General features: G+C 43.9%; 1 protein-coding gene across 4 annotated transcripts in view; it reads right to left on the minus strand.

The window, feature by feature from the left end:
• bnc2 (basonuclin 2) overlaps positions 1–19,288 on the minus strand; it is a 153,927-nt gene that overhangs the window by 31,492 nt on the left and 103,147 nt on the right. For all 4 annotated transcript variants that reach the window (XM_053858279.1, XM_053858277.1, XM_053858278.1 and 1 more), the window contains 2 exons: positions 7,002–7,104; positions 4,967–5,202 (listed from right to left, as the gene is read on the minus strand). In XM_053858279.1, the coding sequence (XP_053714254.1) occupies positions 4,967–5,202; positions 7,002–7,104 (339 nt within the window). The remainder of the gene's footprint in view (positions 1–4,966; positions 5,203–7,001; positions 7,105–19,288) is intronic.

The raw sequence follows: 19,288 nt of genomic DNA on the forward strand, positions 1-19,288 counted from the left end.
AAGCATTCCTCCCGCGTGTGTGTGCAATTAGGGTTAAGACTGTTTATGTGTGTACAGTATGTGTGAGTGTGTGTGTGTGTGTGTGCGTGTGTGGTTGCGTGGTGGTGGTGGGAGTTGTTAGCGGTTCCATCTGGGTCTCCTGGAAGCTGTGTGGAGTCAGGAAAACCGCATCTCATAAAAGCGGAGGCAGCCCAATGTTCTACAAGGACAGAACATTACTGAGAATGTCGCTCAGGAAAATCCTGGGCTTTGGCCCATATGTTGGCTGCAAAGACTGCACCCCCCCCCGACCTCCCTCCCACACCACCCCTCGGCCCCTCTCTTACTTTCCACTCTTTCTCTCTCGGCTTATTTTTTACTTGGTAAGGGATACAGAAGAGGAAGACAAAATAGACAGTGTATGTGTGGGAGACAGAGAAGCCAGCACTGATAGCAATTCCATCTGTCTGTATCAAACCGAGGAGTGACAGGCTGTGGATGGCTGGAATGGGGGCATCTGGTCTGGGTCTGTGTGGAAACAGCAACAGTGGGAGAGTGGAGAGGGATAATTCGAAAGGGAAAGGATGAAGGTCTGGAGAGTTGGAGCTTAATGGCCTGCCAGATTGAAGGGCAAAAGAATTCTGATACCAAATAAACACGTCTATGTTGTTCACATATTGCCTTGGACTGGATTTGGACGGGGGAAGATAAATATCGGAGATAAACACGCTAACGCCTAGAAACGAAACATGGCACATATCTTGTGTCATCCAGAAAGTCCGACTGAGAGTTTATAAAGTCTGTGGTTGAAATGTTCATGTCATCGGAGCAGTGCCGAAGCAGTGCCCCAAAACTATCCTGGACTCAGATTCAAGTAGAAGTGGATCCATTCATCTAAACTAAACGTTCCTCCTCTTATCTTATCTGTCATGTAGCGGGTCAGCAGCCTTTAGCCAAGCAGAATGGGCTTCACGTTTCACCTCAGGTGTAGAGATGTCACTCCATGGAGTGGTGCGGTGATTCTACTCGGAGTCTCTTTCTGATCACCAAGCTCCCCAAGAGGCAACTACCAACATTAGACCTTTGCATTTTGGCTGAGCTCTTTCTTCACTAAGGGCGACTTGGATTATGCATTGGCAAGAACCTCACAATCTGATACACATCACTATGTTTGTCCATAATATATTACCTTTTTTTAATACTGTGGCTTGAATGTAGCGCGTCATACACACAGTTATTTTCATTTTTTTTAAAAAGGTGAGAAGTCTATTATGTTGTAGATCAAAGTTTATGACAACAACAAACTACAAAACCAACATGGCGACTGTGGAAGAAGTATTTATAATGTACCTGTTACACAAAAAAGGAAAACGGAGGCAGCGTTGTAGGAATACATTTAACCAACCACCACGGTTGGTTAAATGTATTATGACTGGAGGACACAGAATTTCCGCCATTATTATGTCTTCTTTGTGTCTTATTAGAGCTGCGTATCAGGCAGCAACAGCAACACTGCCCCCAAAGGTTTTAAGTGGCACTGCACCATTCGGCCTGAATCCGTAAGCTTCGTAGAAATGTGCAGAAATACTGAGGACCTGGATTCATACGTTACATTGAGCAAGGACACTCAACCCTTCACAGAAAGGGCTCAGATTTTAGGTGCTGATCCTCATCCTGGCCACTTCACACTCAACAATATGAAAACCCTCTGCAGCTAAATCCTCTGGCCGGCTTGCAGGCGACTGAAGCACATATGAGAAACACTGTCTCACACGTAACCTCGCTTGAAAATAGCTCTCTAAACGGCTTGATTCCCTGACGGCACAATCACGCCACATATAATCTTAAAAGAAATACGATGATGAGCAAATGATCTATTTTTCTTGTGTGGGACTGTTTTTACGGAGCATGTTTATAAAAGAGACTTAATAGTTTTTGTAAAACATAAAGTAGCTCGTCCTGACTCCAACCATCTGAGAATTCACTTTTCTTAGGTGCAGCGAACTAGCCGGCCATTTTTTTTTTTTTTTTTTCCCTTGGCTGAACCGCTCGCCTGAGTTCTCAGGACAATCTTCTCTGTGGTGTATTTTACATGCCAGACAGCGGTAAGGGACATCGCAGAGCCTCATTAAAATACTTTGAAAGAATACTCAAACATATGATGACAAGCAGATATTATTTTCAAAAATGTCTGGAAGAAAGTGTTTACTCTACCTAAAAACATCCAGACATAATAACGTCATTTCTGTGGGGTGGGAGGGGTAATGTCATGTCATGTGATACCTAGTCATGTGTGCCTGAATGAGGGGGTCATAAGTGACTCCTGCTGCGCCGGTGCACTCTGATGACATCTGAAAGCACTTTCAAGGCCTGAAGGTCAAAAAAAAAAATCATTTATGGATTAATAAAACTGGAGGGAGAAATACAGACAATCGTTTCTTTTAATAGTTATTGGCGCTGTGTGTAATTCCTCCTCTTAACACATCAAAAGTCTGGGCGGCTGATAAACCATTGAGCCTCTCTTACTATTGATTCAGCAGTTCGTGAAATCTATCACAGGTAAACTGCAGTGGGTTTACATATCTAGTCACACGTCCTGATGGTAAGCACAGCCATGCGGCCTGACATTAGCATCCGCTGCCTCCGTTCTAGGTGCAATGAACGAATAAAAACTTGATTTAAAATAAAGAGAAGGGATCAATGTTTTATTTTACATGTTGAAATAGCGGCTTCACCTATAAATCGACTGGGCAGTGAGGTACGAATAAGGTTTCGGTGGCCATATAAGTGGATGTGTCGTGTTTCATACAGACTTTCAACAAGATAATTCAGCAAGTGTGTTTTCTTTAAGGTAAAAAAAAAAAAAAATCCCACACTCATGCAGCCAGTAAACGCAACACCTTCATCCCACTTCAATTTATCCGCACGCTGCGTCCTTCCTTGCTTATTTCTGCCCCCCATTGACTCTTGGCAAGCAGAAATACACAGTTACTAGTAAGACCACTAGCATCTAGCGAGCAGCCAGAACATTATGACCACAGTGCTTTAAATGTATTTGGCTTTTTATTTGAGAGAAGCCGTCCGTTTCAGCAGTCACACTTTTTCCGAACAGTGAGGAGGTTGTTGCTTATCTCTCTGAAAACACACTGTGCTGAGAAAGGACTGGAGAGAAATGTCAGGCTCAGAATCAAACCAGATGATGCTTGAGGAGACAGAGCAAGGCCAGATGAAGACGGCATGTAACGTGGCACCAGCGTATCTTAAAATGCATTTATGTCACTTTAAATGTCTTAAACAAATCATAATCAGTCTGGCTTTTATTATCTGAAGATTCTGTTTCCTGTTTGTCAAATGTCAGAGGCCACTTTTACAGTTGCCATGGAGGAAAATTAATTTTCCATTTCATGCTGAGGTCCCTTTTTGAGGTCCATTTCTGTCTCACTGTAGACATTGATTTAGGTATTTCAGTATCGAAAAGGTTCCTAACCTCTATGGCTATCAAAGCGTTAATGTTGAAGCCCAAAATGCCTTCAGTGAAAACCGGCTTTGACATACAGGGAGACGATATAATAAAACGTTATGATCCTGCCCTGCTCTTTATTGTGGTTGTAAGTGTTCTTTATTTATCCCGTGACATAAAAATGTACTTGAATCCGAAACGAAAGCGACATTTATTTACCATTAGGCTGCGCCTGTTGACACCAGCGTGTGAAAGATAACATCATCCGTCATCTGCGGCGCTTCTGTCCTCCATCAGCTCTCATTTAACGGCGCGGCGGCGGAGGAAGCGGCTGTGACATGAATTGCTGCCCCAAGGGTTCAGGCAAGATGATTGAATTTCATAGCTACTTACTGACTAATAGGGCCGTACAATGACTACTTACTGTCCTTAAGTGACTGGCTGTTCGGCGGCGGCCACACACCCTTTGAAGCAGATCTAGAGGATTTAGCCAGTAGCGTGACATGAGGCCGACTGGTTGAGTAACAGCGCTCCCAGCAGCTGGCTATTAGAAGCAGCTGATGAAAACACACAGTCTATAAGAACCAGGATTTCTCACCAGGAATCTTATTTAAAGGGATTATTTTGAGCTGATCCTTTTTTTCTTTGTGGGAAACGTTCTGAATCCAGACTTATTTCAAACTTAAGAATCTACAGTGAGTTATTTTACTTGTGTATTTTTTTAAATAAAATAAATAATTGTCATCAGATATGAAATATAAAATGGTGATTTTTTTTTTTTTTTAATATTTGATATTTTGCGAAATTTAAATGAATAATACCTTTAATTTCAAACAAAACTGTGTCGTACTGCTGTTTGAGGCTGGTATTATTATTTTTAGCAAGCTGGAGTCTGCAAGCGTTTTCCTCACAGAAGCTGTCTCCACGTCCGCCCTTTTCCTCCACCATGCTGTTCCACTTACAGACTAAACCGTATAAGCAAGCAGATAAGCACATATGTGCGCGAGTCACACACACACACACCTACGTGAACATGCAAAGAAAACCACATACACATGTTCACCCGCTCTTAACTAATTCATTCAGGAACACTTTTGGTTTGGGTTTCAACACCGAGACCTCAGTGTGTTTGATTGGGAAACGTGTCTGACTGCAATTATAGGGTGCTGGTACGTAGACGGGGGGCTCAGACGGGGGCGGGGGGAGTGCGAGACACTTGGTTTATAGTGTGACATTTTCCTCCACTTTTCTGTTTTTTGTGTGTGTCTCGGGAACGGTTGAGATGGCGGTCAGGCTAGCGAGGAGGGACTGAAGTGGTCAAGATTGTTGTGACCAAACCCCTTAAAATAACTGGCAGATTTTCTAGACACACTTGTGTGGAAGTAAAGTGCAGAGGACATTATCCCCACTTTCCAAAATTGTTGAAAATTGCAGGTAAATGCACTTGTAGAAACAGGAACTCGCGGCCATGGCATTTGGAGCGCTCCAAGGGCGGAGGGTGTGGGGGGTGTTAGGGGTGTCACTGACCTGCAGAATGTAGCCCCTGACATAGTCGCGGAGGGTCCAGCCCAGACCGTGCAGGATGTGCAGCACCTCCTCCTGCTTCAGCACCGAGAACAGGCGGTCCAGGAGGATCTTGAGTCTGACGGGTACGGCCTGGGTGCCGTAGAGCATCAGGCTGCTGATGTCGAACACCACATTGGACTGGACGATTTCCACCTGGGTGGGGTGGTAGAGGTGCTGGGTGCTGAGCTTGTCCAGAGCTGAGAAGAAGACAACCAAACACACATTAGGGGGGACGTGTCAACCTTCTGACTCCACTCCAGCGGCTGAGCGCAGTCATGAACGTAATGATCATCCAGACTTGTAACAAAGTTCTAATAGATTTTTTTTAAGTAAAAATAATTGTGCATAATATAAAAGGTATCAAAGTGGACACATGTTTGTGGAAATGTGCTTTTTGTTTGCAAGCTGGCAGCTCAGATGCTGTCACAAACATTTCAAGCCAGATGGGTCAGCAGGTACCTACAAGGTAAAGCTCGGGGCAAAAAGTTACAAGTGTGGGTGACACCTGGTCGGGTCTCTCTTTCCTCCGCGCTGCCTTTCTTTCCCCTCGCCCCCTCCCTCTCCTCATGTCTGTCTGGGTGACACCTGGTTAGGTCTCTCTCTGATCCTGGGACGTTTTTTTTTTTTTTTTTCTCTCCCTCTCTCTTGGCCTGACAACACGGCACAGCCAGACACGAACATAATAAAATATGAAGAACTGCTTGTCAGAGTCCCTGCCAATGCCGACATGAAATGAAAAGTGGGGGAGAGAAGGGATGGGTGCCTGACAGTTCAGAGGGAGAGATTAAAAAATAGTCAATGGGGTCCTGTGCGATTTGCTGAAGGGCCCAGGGCCCGGTTCTGGCGCAGAGGTGAGCCAAACAGGTGTTTTCTTTTATCTTCTCACCCTCCTCCTCCTTTGTACTTTCCTGCCTTCTTTTTCTTCTCCTTACACCCAAACTCATGAGGTGGGGTGTTTTCCTGTCCTCTGTCTTGCTCGTGTTCGGAGCACGTTTTGCTGATAACGCAAGCAAACTTTAATGGGGAGAATAGAAAAACAACCGCAGCACATTTGACAAATAACGGTGAACCATTGTTGGTTTTGGCTGGTTGATGCAAGTGAAAACAGACACTTGATGATCAGCTTCTTTGCAAGTCGATATTATGGAATAAATTGTGTAAATGAATCATCAGGAAGCTTTGCTAGTAGCTGCCATGCTGCAGTTCAATATGTATAATAATGCTATAAAATGTGTTTATCTTAATGTTTTCCTGGATCATTGGAGTAGTTTCTCAATGACTGTGCCAGCACAGGTTCGTTTAAATTTGACATAATTTAAATTGAAATTCAAAAGAACTCATTTAACTGACTTATTATTTGACAGTTGTGTCTCTATCTTTCAGGTTTTATGCAGACATGTTGTATATGATATAGTCATGAAGACTGTTAAAAATCTATGAAAGAGCCCCAAACTGGTGATACATCTTTATAATAAAAAATAAAATAAAATAAAAAATAAACTTACTTGAATTTACGTCATGTTTTTATTGGAAATATTAGCTTGTATTATTTCAGTTTTTTAATATATTTTTAAAACATTATTTTAATAAATCTTCTCAGTGACCAATATCTTTTTCATCCTCAATACGTCATTTTCCTGCTTATATTTATGACTCTTAATACTCCATATGATCATTTATTTGTCTTATATCCTGTTTTTTGAAAATTTATTTCCTTTAATATGGTACTGCTTTTTAACCACCTTGAATTTTAAATGAACTTATAAATCTTCAAAGTACAGTTTTGGCCTCATAACACATAAGTACTGATTCTACTGCTTTTGTCATGCTGCGTTGTTATTTAAACATTACCACAGTGACTCCAAACTTAGAACAATGAGTCAATTCATGACGCTAAATAACGCTGCATTTGTAGTCTTTGTAGTCTGGTGGAGTTTGTCCTCTTTAAGGTTTAGATTTCACACACTACATTTCATCTCTTCCATCAATCTCTTACCATGAGCTACCCAGCCGTGTTTGCACTGGTCACATGTTCGTAGGTGAATCTTTCCTGGCTGGAAACACTCACATGTGCAGTTCACCAGAGTGCAGCGGATGGCCTGCAGGGTTCAGAGAGAGAGACAGAGAGATGGAGAAACCCGTCAGTCACAACTCCACTTTTCAACCACTTCCAAAAACAGTGTGATGGGTCAAAGTGCTGAGAGTGTGTTTCTTCCACTGCCGAAGTGTATGAAATGAAGCGTGATGTCCTGTAAATGAGCACAACTTCATCCCGAGGGCCGCAGCAGCTGCTCGCGATAAATTTGAAACAGTCACATGCAGATCGACTTATTAGGAAGCAGAGTGAGAAATATGGCGTTTCTGATGGATGTTTTGCAATATTGTAATATTGATTCATCGGTGAAGAAAATTCTAACAAAAGACGACTCGGCAACCTAAAAGGTTTTTACTTTATCTCCTTGAACACACAGTGTCATGTTTTTGCAACATATGAGGTCATTCAAGTTCAGAAAAGAATCTGCGTTCATTCATGAGCAACAGTAATGGCTGTAGTTACGGAAAAAAAAAACTTGAACAGTGACCATTTTCTACCTTAAAAAAAGCCCACCCTCATTTCTCTGACGCTGACTTGGACCCAAAAGTTCACAGGTCAAAGTCCCCGTCTGCAAGTCTGATGAGCCACATTTCACAACATGGATCAGATACAAGCAAACGTCTGTCGCACAAATAAGGTCGATAGATTATCCCAGACCCGGCGGCGGACACGCTCAAGCAAATATCATGTGATCGGCTCGCCCCGGCTGAAGGTGTAGCAAAGGCGATTAGTTCATGGAGGTGTCGGAGAGAACACGGGCTAATCCAAGATTAAACATGAAATTACATCACTTCTGCCCGTGTCCCCTCCTCCTCCGAGAGACGGTTTGACGCATTTAATCTCTGCAGGTACCAAGGAGGCGAACCGTGCCGTACATCAGGATGAGATGTCATGTGTCAGTTTGCTTTAGACGTGAAGCAGAAGTTCTCATCCAAGGAAGCATGCGTGGAGTGCATTCCTTTAAGGGCACTCCCTCAGGAATCTCATCTGCTTAGAATCACAGCACAATCTCTGACCTTTGGAGACACGAAGAGCCCAAGTCGCTGCAAATCAAGTCAACCGTTTTCTCCTGCAATAACAAAGCCTGCAACACTTGTTTAAACTGGGTGTGTTTTCAGCTGAAGTGGGACTGTGGCTGTCGAGCAACGAAGCAACTGTGATTCACGAGCTGGAGTGTTTTCTGCTGCCACACATTCATGGCGACACAAATCTACCACCACACTTAGGGGCATGCCCATTGATGTGACTCACTTTCAAGACACTGTCGGGGGCAGTAATGATGTAGGAACAACTAAATAAGCACGTCGAGAGTTCAGACCTCTGCCAAGCAGCTTTCACCACCCATTTGTGAATTTGTTTTTTTTTATATGAATGCATGGCTTTTTAGCATTTGAAATATCATTGATGACATTCATAGTCTAATTCACCTGAGGAGCAGCAGGTGGCAGTGAAGATCCAAAACTTACAAGCGCAACATTGGATTCAGATGCCAATCCAGAACACCACCAGCATTTTCAAGATTTACTGGAAATGTTATTGAAGACGTGATCGAATGGGAAAGTAATAGTAAAAGCTTTTTTTTCAATTCACAGATTTTCATTTTAAAGATTAACACATGCACAACTATGGAGTTAATCTATGTAACAATGACCCACAAACACACAGTTATTCAGAAAGCAGAGAGCCCTCACTTCAGACTTCAACAGAAAACATCATCTCTCTACTGCTCTGACCGCATTTTATGCAGCTTTTAAAGCAGCCAAATTGTACTGTCCTCCCCTCTGCTCCTCTGTTATCAGCATTTCACAGATCAGTCATCAGGGTGACACCACATTTTACCCCAATTTTTTTCTTCCAGAATGATGAAGGGTCAAACTAAGGCTGGGACTTTGAAGATTCTTTTTTTTTATTGATTCATTACGGGCAAAAATAATCCTAACAATTCAAGTTTGAGAAGAGTTGGAAGAAGCACTTGATGTTAAAGCTTCTCTGCTCAGACTCGACTTTAGTTTGATCATTCAGGCACCAAGAAATAAAACGGGGTTAGTCGCAATAGAAGATAAAACCTCCAGTTAGATGATGTCTCCGCTCAAGTCCCAGCCCTGGTTAACACCTTGCATCGCTTCCTTGCTACGGGCTCTTCACCGAGTCCCCAACTGCTCTCCTTCAAGACTGAGACTCCTGAGGCGTCACTCCTTCTTTTCCAAAGTCAAAGAGCCGCCAAACGCAGCGCCCTGATGCCACAGCTCTTCTCTAATTACCCTCAAGTGCAGAGGCACCGTCAGCAGCAGACGGGAAATAAACAAATGGAAATATCAAGCGCACCTCTGCTGTTTACGAGGCGGCCCTCTGACAGCTGACAAGATAGTTAAGGGGCGTCTAATACGGCAATTAGTGTGTGGCACTGTGTGCGGGGCTGAGCTGTGACAAGGCGCCCTCTAATCACTGACTTATTACTCTGGCTAGCAGCACCTCTCATATCTGGCCCATTAAGCAGACAGCGGCATTAAGAAGCATTAAAGCAAGCCCCCTTGACTGAGGGGGTACTGACGGGAGTGGGGGGGAGGGAGGGCGGGGACGCGCTGCGCTGGCGGTTTTCCGTCCACTGATTCGTTCATTCTTCCTCTCTTAAGCGAAAAGCAACAGAACAGATATTGGTGACGGAGACAAGTCCGAGAACATTCGGCTTTATATACATATATATATATATATATATATATATATATAGTGCTGTGTGGCCGCGAGTTAACCTGCATGTGGAGAGGTTGGGGTCGTGGACAAGTTTGGGTCTGGATCCCACTCCTACACTCGCACATATTTGTCACAGCAGGCCGGGGGAAGAGGTTGTGTTATCTGAGTGAGCGCCAGATCCATAACATTAGTCACCATGCAAGCGTCTCGCCAGGGTTTCCTATTTGGCTCTCGGCTAGAGGACGCGCAAGAGGAAAAAAAAAAAAAGTCCAGCTAATGTGAAGTCGACGACAAAGAGCTGCCGGGGCAAATTTATACCGAACCCAAAAGTGCTTTATTTACTGCATCAGCCTGATGGTTCATGGATGTTTGTCTTGGCTCACGGTCTCTGTCCCCACCCAGTCGTGTAAACAACAAGTGGACTTCTCTGATAGACTCACTGAAGAATAGCAGGGATCAACACGCTTCAAACAAGATCTATTCATTTTGGATCTGCATTTAATGATTTGTTTTTCATGTCTCAGCGAGGAGTTCAATTATTTATATCTAATATCATTCAATTTGCTGTAGAGTTCCTTGGACTCCCGTTTTTTAACATGTATAAAAGATTATTATTGTTCAGTCACGTCTTAATATTTGGCCCCTGAGTGATGTCATTGCATCCGAACATCAGAGTGGTCAGTCAGTTCCTGTCTGTTTCACTTAGCCTCCTTCAGCATGGGAGTTTTGGTTATGACATCTGAAAAAATGAAAGTTTCCCTTTGTAAATTATTATTATTTTTTAAATAAATAAATCAAAATGAATGTTAAAGTCCTGTTTTTTATTTTATATGTATATATATATATATATATATATATATATATATATATATATATATATATATATATATATATATATACATTTTTTTTATATAAAGAAATATATTTCTTTTTTATATTTACTGTAAGCAAATACTATACCACACATTTTAACTTCTACTCTTTTAACTTTTAAAATTCAGATTCATTTCTTCATTCATCGCTGAATTACACACAATGTTGAGTCATCTATTGTGATGGTGATTAGCTTAAAGCAATGAAACTGACAACTTCCTCTTCACCTTGGTTGCTATAGTAACGGGTAGCAAAGCAAGTGCGGCTCACTTGACAAGTCAGCCTCTAAATTGAAAACCTCAGGACTGGTAGCGATTCATAACTAATTTCCTGTACAAGTGTGTTATCCTGTTATTTTTTTTCAACTGACTTTGGGAGGACATGCCAACGAAAACAGCAGTTGTCTTGTCCCTTTCAGCTCCTCTGGATCTGCTCGACACAACTCCCAACAGCCAGCCAACACAGACAGCTGCTGCTGGATGCGGCGCGGGTATTGTTCCTCCTACTTTAATTGAAACCTTCACCATGTTCTACACTCAGCCACAGACCGCATTTCTTGTTTGGTGAGTTAAGCAAAGCCGAGATTTAAATGAAAACCCTGTGTGTCCGTGTGCATGTGTGCCTTTAAAAGCAGCAGCAGCAGCAGCTTCAGATTTAAATTTGTCTCTGCTTAGGGTCACTGTAAAACACTGGGAGCATCTTGTCCTCTCTTCCACCCACTAGATATTATCTCATCCATGAGTTAGCTGCCGAAATGCTGTCAATTTCCTGCCAGAAATGTGCAGCCAACGTGTGTAGGAGAAGAGGCGCAGCAGCCTTGCGTGTCATAAAGAAGACCCTGGCTCGGTCAGATAAATCAGGACTTCACAATGTCCATATTGGAAACAGGTGACAAATAAAACATGCCGGTTGGAGAAAGGCTTTGTAGTCAGGCAGAGCGCACCGCGGAACACAGGAAAGCCGGAGCTAATTTCTCCTTATTCTATTCAATACTTTGGATGGGACTTGAAAGACTTGTTTGCGTAAAAACGACACAGGACAATGAATAATTTGTGCTGTGACCGCGGCGTAAAACTGCGCTGGGAGGCGCTGGACGTTAAAGGCCTGCGCTTCAGAACTCCCCAAAGTGTTGAAGCTCATCGTCCCTGTCAGCTCTGTTTGTGACCCCTCCTCTGACGGAGCGAGAGGTCCCTGTCCTCAGTGCAGCTGTGTGCCTGAGCTCTGACACGGGGCAGAGCGACCAGAGCTATGCTAATGGGAACCAAATGGGGCATGAGTCCCAGGTGGATTACAGAAGGAGAGGAGTGCGTTTCCGTGTGTTCATGTGGAGACCTGGGACCCTCTTTTTCTTCCCCTCCCGATCTCATTTCTCGAAGTCAAACAACTGGAAGCGGCCATGTCTGGTGTTTGCACGCACTCTTAATGACCAGCTGCGACACTGTTTCAATTGAGCGCTTGTAAAGCCGGATCCTGAAATAACTCGTAGTATCTGGGACCTACAAAGTGGGTTCGATAAAGCTGAGTCCAGTGGAAGCATGAATACCGAGCGTCTGATTCTTGTCAAGAAGAAGTGGCCTTAACACCTCTCCAGCGTTTACGTTCATAATGAACTCTCCATAAACGCGGTATAATGTTGGAATAAATAAACAGATCGAGCACTTGATTCCTGCTGTAATGCACATCGTCATCACCCATTTTTTTTGCAACCGTGTTTTTCTCCGTTCTCCACTCCTACGCATTAAAAATAGCAGGAAAACAGTGGCAATCTGAGTTCATCCTCCACAATATATGAGTGGGATGAAATAATTGATATGGAAGACCGTTTTTGGAGACTAATAGAGACCGGGAGCTCTGACCGTTTACTTGCATGTGCTCGCGATATGTGACCACAAAAAAATGTTTATCTCCTCATGTTTTTTCTTTAATATTCTGAATCAATACTTTCTACTAAGACATATTTATTTCAGTACTTTTCACTGCTGGTAAAGGAAACAGGTGTTTTAATTCATCTATATCCCAATATACTTGGCCAACAACTCCACACTGTTACTACACTGTACTGACAAAAATGGATGGTTTGGACGCTGTAGCAGTCACCAGACATGAACATGATGTTGTGTGATGTAGTTTAGACCAAGTCTGGGTTGCTGTGACAGAAGCATCTTTCAACTTCCTCCACTCTGATTCATTCATTTATCATAGGCAACCAAGTAAATGTGCCTTTAAGAGGTCGGGTCGCCACACGAGCACTGCTTATATTGATTTATGAGACGTTCTGTGGGAATAAAACTACACGTTCATTTTTACATTGGATTATTGATATTAGCAAGGTGTTGTTTGGCACATTCTAGTTTCACTTCAACGGATTCGAAAGAAAAATAAAACATTCCTATGGAAAAAACATTGAAGAGAAATTCAGCTATTTAAAAAGAAAGTCTAAATTCTGAACTCAAAATGCCTTGTTCTTCGGTGCGCCATGCTTGTTTACACAGAGCACATGACAAACGACTTGCCTGGCTCATGAAGAGCACAGAAAGTCCACGAGCCAAAGCAAAACACTGTGCTGCTACTATCAAGTGTCATCAGAGGCTGAGGCTGTTTCAGCTGGAAGACCCTGTCAGATTGGATATTCCGAACACTGGAACAGCACTTTACACTATGTTCTGTAAAGCAGCAGGTCCAGGAAAAAGCTTCGGGTCCAGGGCCCCGGCCTCTCTCAGCTCGCCTCAAAGCTTTTCCCCAGCCTGAGATCAAACCCTCTGCCCAGTGACAGACCTCACAATCCAGAGACACGAGTCTCTGTTCAAAGACGGGTGCTGGGGGATGCAGGGAGGGCGCCAGAGAGAGAAGCAGCAGTTTGAAAGGAGATTTGGGGGAAAGTTTGAGGAGTCGGATCGCATGGAAAAGATGGAGTTTGAAGAGAGAGTTGGACAGGTGTTGAGTTGCTGCGGTTTCCTGGGACCTCAGTCCTGGTCAGAGGTTATTCAGACATCTATATGGGGTTTATTTTACTCCAATATTAATCGCTGTATTGTGTTAGATCTTAAGGTAACTAGACAAAGGTGGGTGAGAAGGTTAAAGGTAAACTCATTTCCTTCTCTCTGGGGTGTTTTTTATTTATTTATTGGTTTTGGTCAGGCATGACCTTCAGCCTCTCCCCAGATAAGACGACCCTCCCTCCCAGACGTCACACCTCCTGACCCCCACCATTCACGTCACAGATATGGACTGGAGGAATTGGGGTGACCACATAGTCAGGGTAAGCACAAAAACAAAGTTGTCGTTCAACAAAAACAGATGAAATACTTAAATAAGTACACTCGCTAATTCTACCCGCAACATGACTGAAGACTTAAAATGAGCCGTGTCGACAAGAAGATGACAGGATAATTCGCTGTTTCAGATTCCCACACTTTCAAGTGTGTCCAGTGAAACTTCTGAATTCAGGTCTGAATGAACATGCTGCTGTCTTCTCATAGCTTCCTGACCCACCGCTAACCGCACACCAAAGTGCGGACAGATTGTCACCCTGCCTGGCGACAATGCTGACGCAGCTTCTTGGACGACACGAAGCCAGCGGCGTGGAGTCGCCCTGGTAATGACATTAGGTCCTCGCCGCTCTGTCCGAAGGCTGCTCCGCTCTTACACACACAAAACACACGCACGCGCAAATCTCCAGCCAGCAAAATCTTGGATGAACTCCGAGATGCAATCTGGCCAACAGCTCTTTATTATCATTGACCAATATTAATGTAAAAAGCCTGCGCTAATTTGTGTGTAAGCAATTTGCAAATGATGTGTTTTTTCAACAAGGCAGACCACTTCTGTGGACAGATAGGCTCTGTTTCAACAAACACACGCACGCACAACTGGGCCGTCATATTTGTTTCTTGGCTTTTCAACAGCGCTCCAGCGTGTCCCTTCATTTGTGAACAGCTCCACCTGTTTGGTTTAGAATCTGGGGCTGTGAATAATTCATCATTTAAACGGAAGACACAGAAGACTGAACCAATGTTACATTTAATCAATAATATGTTGAATTATTTGAAGCTAAAAGTGAAGCACTGGAGTCTCTTATTTCTGGGTTTGAGGTTGAAAAAAAATCTATTCTCATTTTTATGTTTGTCTTTATCAAGCAGCTGCTGACATGAATTGCTCTAAACAATGCAGCAAAGTGCAGGTCACTGTGCTGTGGATCATGTAGTTACCTCAGCCAGCATGGTGTGAGGACTGTCCCGGGGTCAGATGCCACAATCCAAGAGAAAGCTTCCGAAATATATTAAGTCCCACAGTTAAAGTAGAGTGTGAAAAAGAGGAGAGGTAGAAGACTTGACCGTTTGACCGCTGAGTACATAATGGCAATGACAACATTGTCACTACGAAGGAGGTGAGTGTGTGTGTGTGACGGGACAGTAAGAGAGAGACGCACCAAAGGAAAGTCTGTTTTCGTCTTTATCAGTCTGACAAAGTTCACTGATAGAGAAGCGGAGGCTAGACACTGTTGAGCAGTCACGGGTCACCAGGATGACAGATAGTGTTGCAGGTCTCGAAACCTTTCAGCAGATTGAAACCAGTCTCACTCTGACCTCCAGTCTTCCAAAGAACGGGTCAAAGAAAGTTGGAAAAGCGACGTAAAATAAAAGCTGAGCCATTTCTATTCTGACATCGACTGATCCAAATTGGATGCTGCCTCTCAGGACCCTTCGCGCCCGTTTCATTTGGGGGGGAAAAAAAGTGAATTCCTGCAATTATAAAGCTATTGACTAATCCGGCATGTTGGTGTGTTTTCCCGCTCCGGTGCCCTGATGTGCCATTGAGTCATTAACTTTGACAAATTGTGACAGACTTTTTTATCGCCTCCCAATCATGAGAAACAAGGTTGTGGCAGAGGAGCTAATGAGTGGCATGTTTCCGTCTCCGCTCCCCTCCCTCCCCGCCGTTTATCCTCCACCCTTCCACTTAGATTCCTTCACTCTCCTGAAATCCCCCTCACCCTACCATATTTATAATTTTACCACATCCTAACAATAACACGGCAGATACTCAGCACAAAACACGCGTCCCCCCCGCCTAATGAATCTCATGCTTTTGCCGCCGCAAAACGGCCCGTAAGTATTACCAGCTGTGACACACTCTCTTGCTTTCGCTCTGCTTGGCAGTGGCATTGAGGTCTAGAGCACAGGGGAGTTGGGGGAGAGTTTGGGAGTAGTGGGGTGACCAAGGCAGACACATCTAAGTGCAGCTGGACGAGAGCAGGAGGAGGAGGAGGAGGAGGAGAGAAGGACCCAAAAGCCTTCGTGTCTCCAGCTGCCTTTCTCAGGGTTTCGGTTTTCGCTCCTTCCTCTCGGTTTTTTCGCAAGGCCCTTCTGGTACTTGAAAAATCACAAACACACACATTCAGACGCACTCACGCCTTGGTCAACCTCCCCTCCTGCACATTCGGCCATCTTTGTTTGGACAGGGCTCAGGAGTTCCAGAAAAGCTCTCTCAGATGTGCTGATGTAAGGGGAAAACAAAACAAACTGGCCCTCGCACACCTCAGATTCATACCAACACACCTACAAGTCTGTCGCAAGCGTGTGTGACTCCCGTCAACTCAGATGCTAAATCCAATGATAGATGTCTATTAAACAATGTTCAGTCATATACTTTGCAAAGCACTGTTTGCTCTCAGTAAGTTGCAGCCAAAGATGGTTGGTGCACATTATTGTTAGATTTGATAGGTGAAACATCACCGTGCTTTTTTCTGTTTTGGTATTTCGGGATTAAAGCCAGTAGTGTGTAAGGTGAGTGTCTGAAGGCTGAAGCCAGGTCACCAGTCCATCGAAAAGGACACTCACTAACAGTCCAATTCACCTGAAATGTGAATTGAAGAGGAATGAACTTGGGGTGTCAGACCATTATAAGTGGCACATACATGAAGTTGGTTCAACAATGAATCAATTCTACTTTTAAAAATCCTCTGAAATGACCCTTTTGTTCCATCTTAAGGCTTATAAAAGTCCAGAGTTCATCTGGAAACTCTGAAAAACTCCTGCAGATGAGAGCCGGTGAAGTCGGTGTATGTGTGCGCCCCAAGGAGAAACCCTGAGGAGCGTGTGCCATTATAACCTCCAATAATTAAAAAGGCTGGCTGAAATAACATTTGTGTGAGTCTAAACAATGTGTTTGTTCAGTACGTTTGGCCCCTCGGCGTCATTCACTCCGACACCTCTGACTCTGATGAACTCAAGTGGACTATCATCATATTTGTCCCTCAGCCAAATGAAGACTTAGCTCTTAAACTACTGTTTCATTAAATGTCAGACTTTTTTTTTAGCAAAAACGGATCCATATTTTGTTGAAGATGACAAAGGCATAAGCGGCTGAGCCAGAACAAAAAAAAGGTGTTTTTCCTCGCCGAGGCTGGAAGCTGACCATCGCATTCTTAAAAACCGTGCATGTGTGTGTCCTGATCCCAGATCACAGCACCGGGGCAGAATCGAAACATAGCCCGGCATGTGTTACCTCTTTGTAATATTGACTTTGTTATCGCTATACGAGTGGGAGAGTGGAGTCCTGCTGTAGCCGAGGCCCCAGAGTTTGCTCGAAAACAAATACCTGAACGAGTCGTGAAAAAAGTGCCCTAAGTGTCATATGGCTCTTTTCTGCTTGGTATGAATGATATTTGTTTTACTGTTTTGAGTCGTCGTTCGACCTACTTGGTGTCAGAATGGTGTCGAAGTAATTGCACTGGTGCTTGGTTTATTTTACGAACATCAATAAAACACACTCACCACAATACATTACACGGCATTAAATAGCGAAGGAGGCACAAGGCTGTTTCTTCGACTGCAGAGTGAGGAGATCGATTATCATTTTCATCTACCCCCAAGTGCAACTGGCATCCAGTCTCTTTCCCCAGCCATGACAATGCTTATACATTTGAATAATGAAGGCTCGACATTTGAATATTCCCCCTGCATTTTAAAAAAATCATGTTTTTCCACGAGGCAGCAATATTAGCCATGTTAATTGGGCTCTTTGGACCTTCCCAATAGAAAAGGCTAAATTAATTACTTATGTCGACAAAATGTCAGACACGTCGATCTAATAAGTCTGACTGTTGTTTCCACTGGTTTGAAAGTGGATCATAGGCACTTTGAAAATACACAAGTTGTGTTTAATGAATGTAATGGGAACAAAATGCCCTGTGTTTCACACTCTCGAGAGTCCTTCCCTCTCCTCATACTAAACAGCCACTGTGCTGTGGACGGCGTTCGTGCTGTGACTCCTGCGTGTGTGTGTGTGTTTTAGACTCGCAAACCTTCGCCCGAGTCCACTTTGTGATTAAACTTGAAAATGTGACTGATATGCTCGACGTTGTGTATGTAAAATCCCTTCTTTAAACTATCACAGAAGGGCTTTGATGTCGCACTTTTTTAGCTTTCGGCTGTTTTTCCATCTTAAAGGAGTAAAATAAAAAAAATAAAAAAATCCGCATCAGCGCATTTTCTTCCCGGTAAACTAGGAGACGATCGGGTGATGAGTGTGTACGCAGGAGTCTGCGTGTACAGCCGGCAACAGTGAGGCCTGCTGATGCCATGTTTCAGACGACCCCTTGAAGTGGAAATGAGGTTCCTCGCCGTAGTCCGCTAACTAGTCCGTTCTCACCAAGTCAGCAAACTCCGCCACCCCTCAGAAGACACGCACTGACACGTCCCCACCCATCCCTGTGGTCAGCATACGGGATGAAGACGCCGCCAAAGCCTTAAAAAACTCTGCTTTTTTTGTCTTTGTTTTTTCTCAGGAGCCTCAGTGTCTTTGGATGGCTTTTGTGTTCAAGGTTAGAGCGGAACAAAGATGCAGCGCTGTCAAGTTGTGGCGCTCAAAGCTGAATCAGTTTGGCCTGCACTTACTTTAACTTTCTGCTGTGTATATTCAGGGTACAATGGTGAAAGAGGGGCGACCAAAACTGCAACTAAGAAACAAACCCGGCTGTTTGACAACACGACATCGGTGGTATGGATTAGTTATCACACACCAAATTGAGGGAAGAGAAGCAGGATCTGAAAGAGGAGTCATCCTGTTGAATCATTTATTTTTTGTTTTCAAATTCAAAGCTTGAAGAGAATCTTCCCACTGTTCCTGTTTTCTACTGAAATCCCCACGTCGAGGGCCTTTCTCTGGCGCCTGCCTCTCCTCCAGTGTGTGAGCAGGCAGGCTGCTGTTTGAACCTGTGCATCACCTGAGGGTCCATCCCCAGCAGTCCTCGGAGCAGAGAGCGACAGCTGTACACTAATGCTCCAGCGATAGGCATCATCGGGTTGCTGGAGACTAATTGGTCCACAGTGCTCCTCAGAGTGGCCTCGCTAATTAATTAGAAAGGCAGCAGAGCTGAAATTTTTAATCAGGACACCAGGCTCTGGCGCAAACAGGGGAGGAAAAAAAAAAAAAAAAAAGACACGTAACCCCATCATTCCGTGTAATCCACCTGACACTGATCTCCCATGTTGTCATGTGAAGAGTGTTGTGTGTTTAGGTATTCACAGCAGGTGACCAGGGAACCGGAATACATGCATCACGCCGCTTGCTAAAGCATTTTAATTCAGGGAAATCCACTCATGTCCTCATTTGGCATGCAT

Source organism: Synchiropus splendidus, chromosome 2 (assembly GCF_027744825.2).
Source record: "Synchiropus splendidus isolate RoL2022-P1 chromosome 2, RoL_Sspl_1.0, whole genome shotgun sequence".
Classification (NCBI taxonomy): domain Eukaryota; kingdom Metazoa; phylum Chordata; class Actinopteri; order Syngnathiformes; family Callionymidae; genus Synchiropus; species Synchiropus splendidus.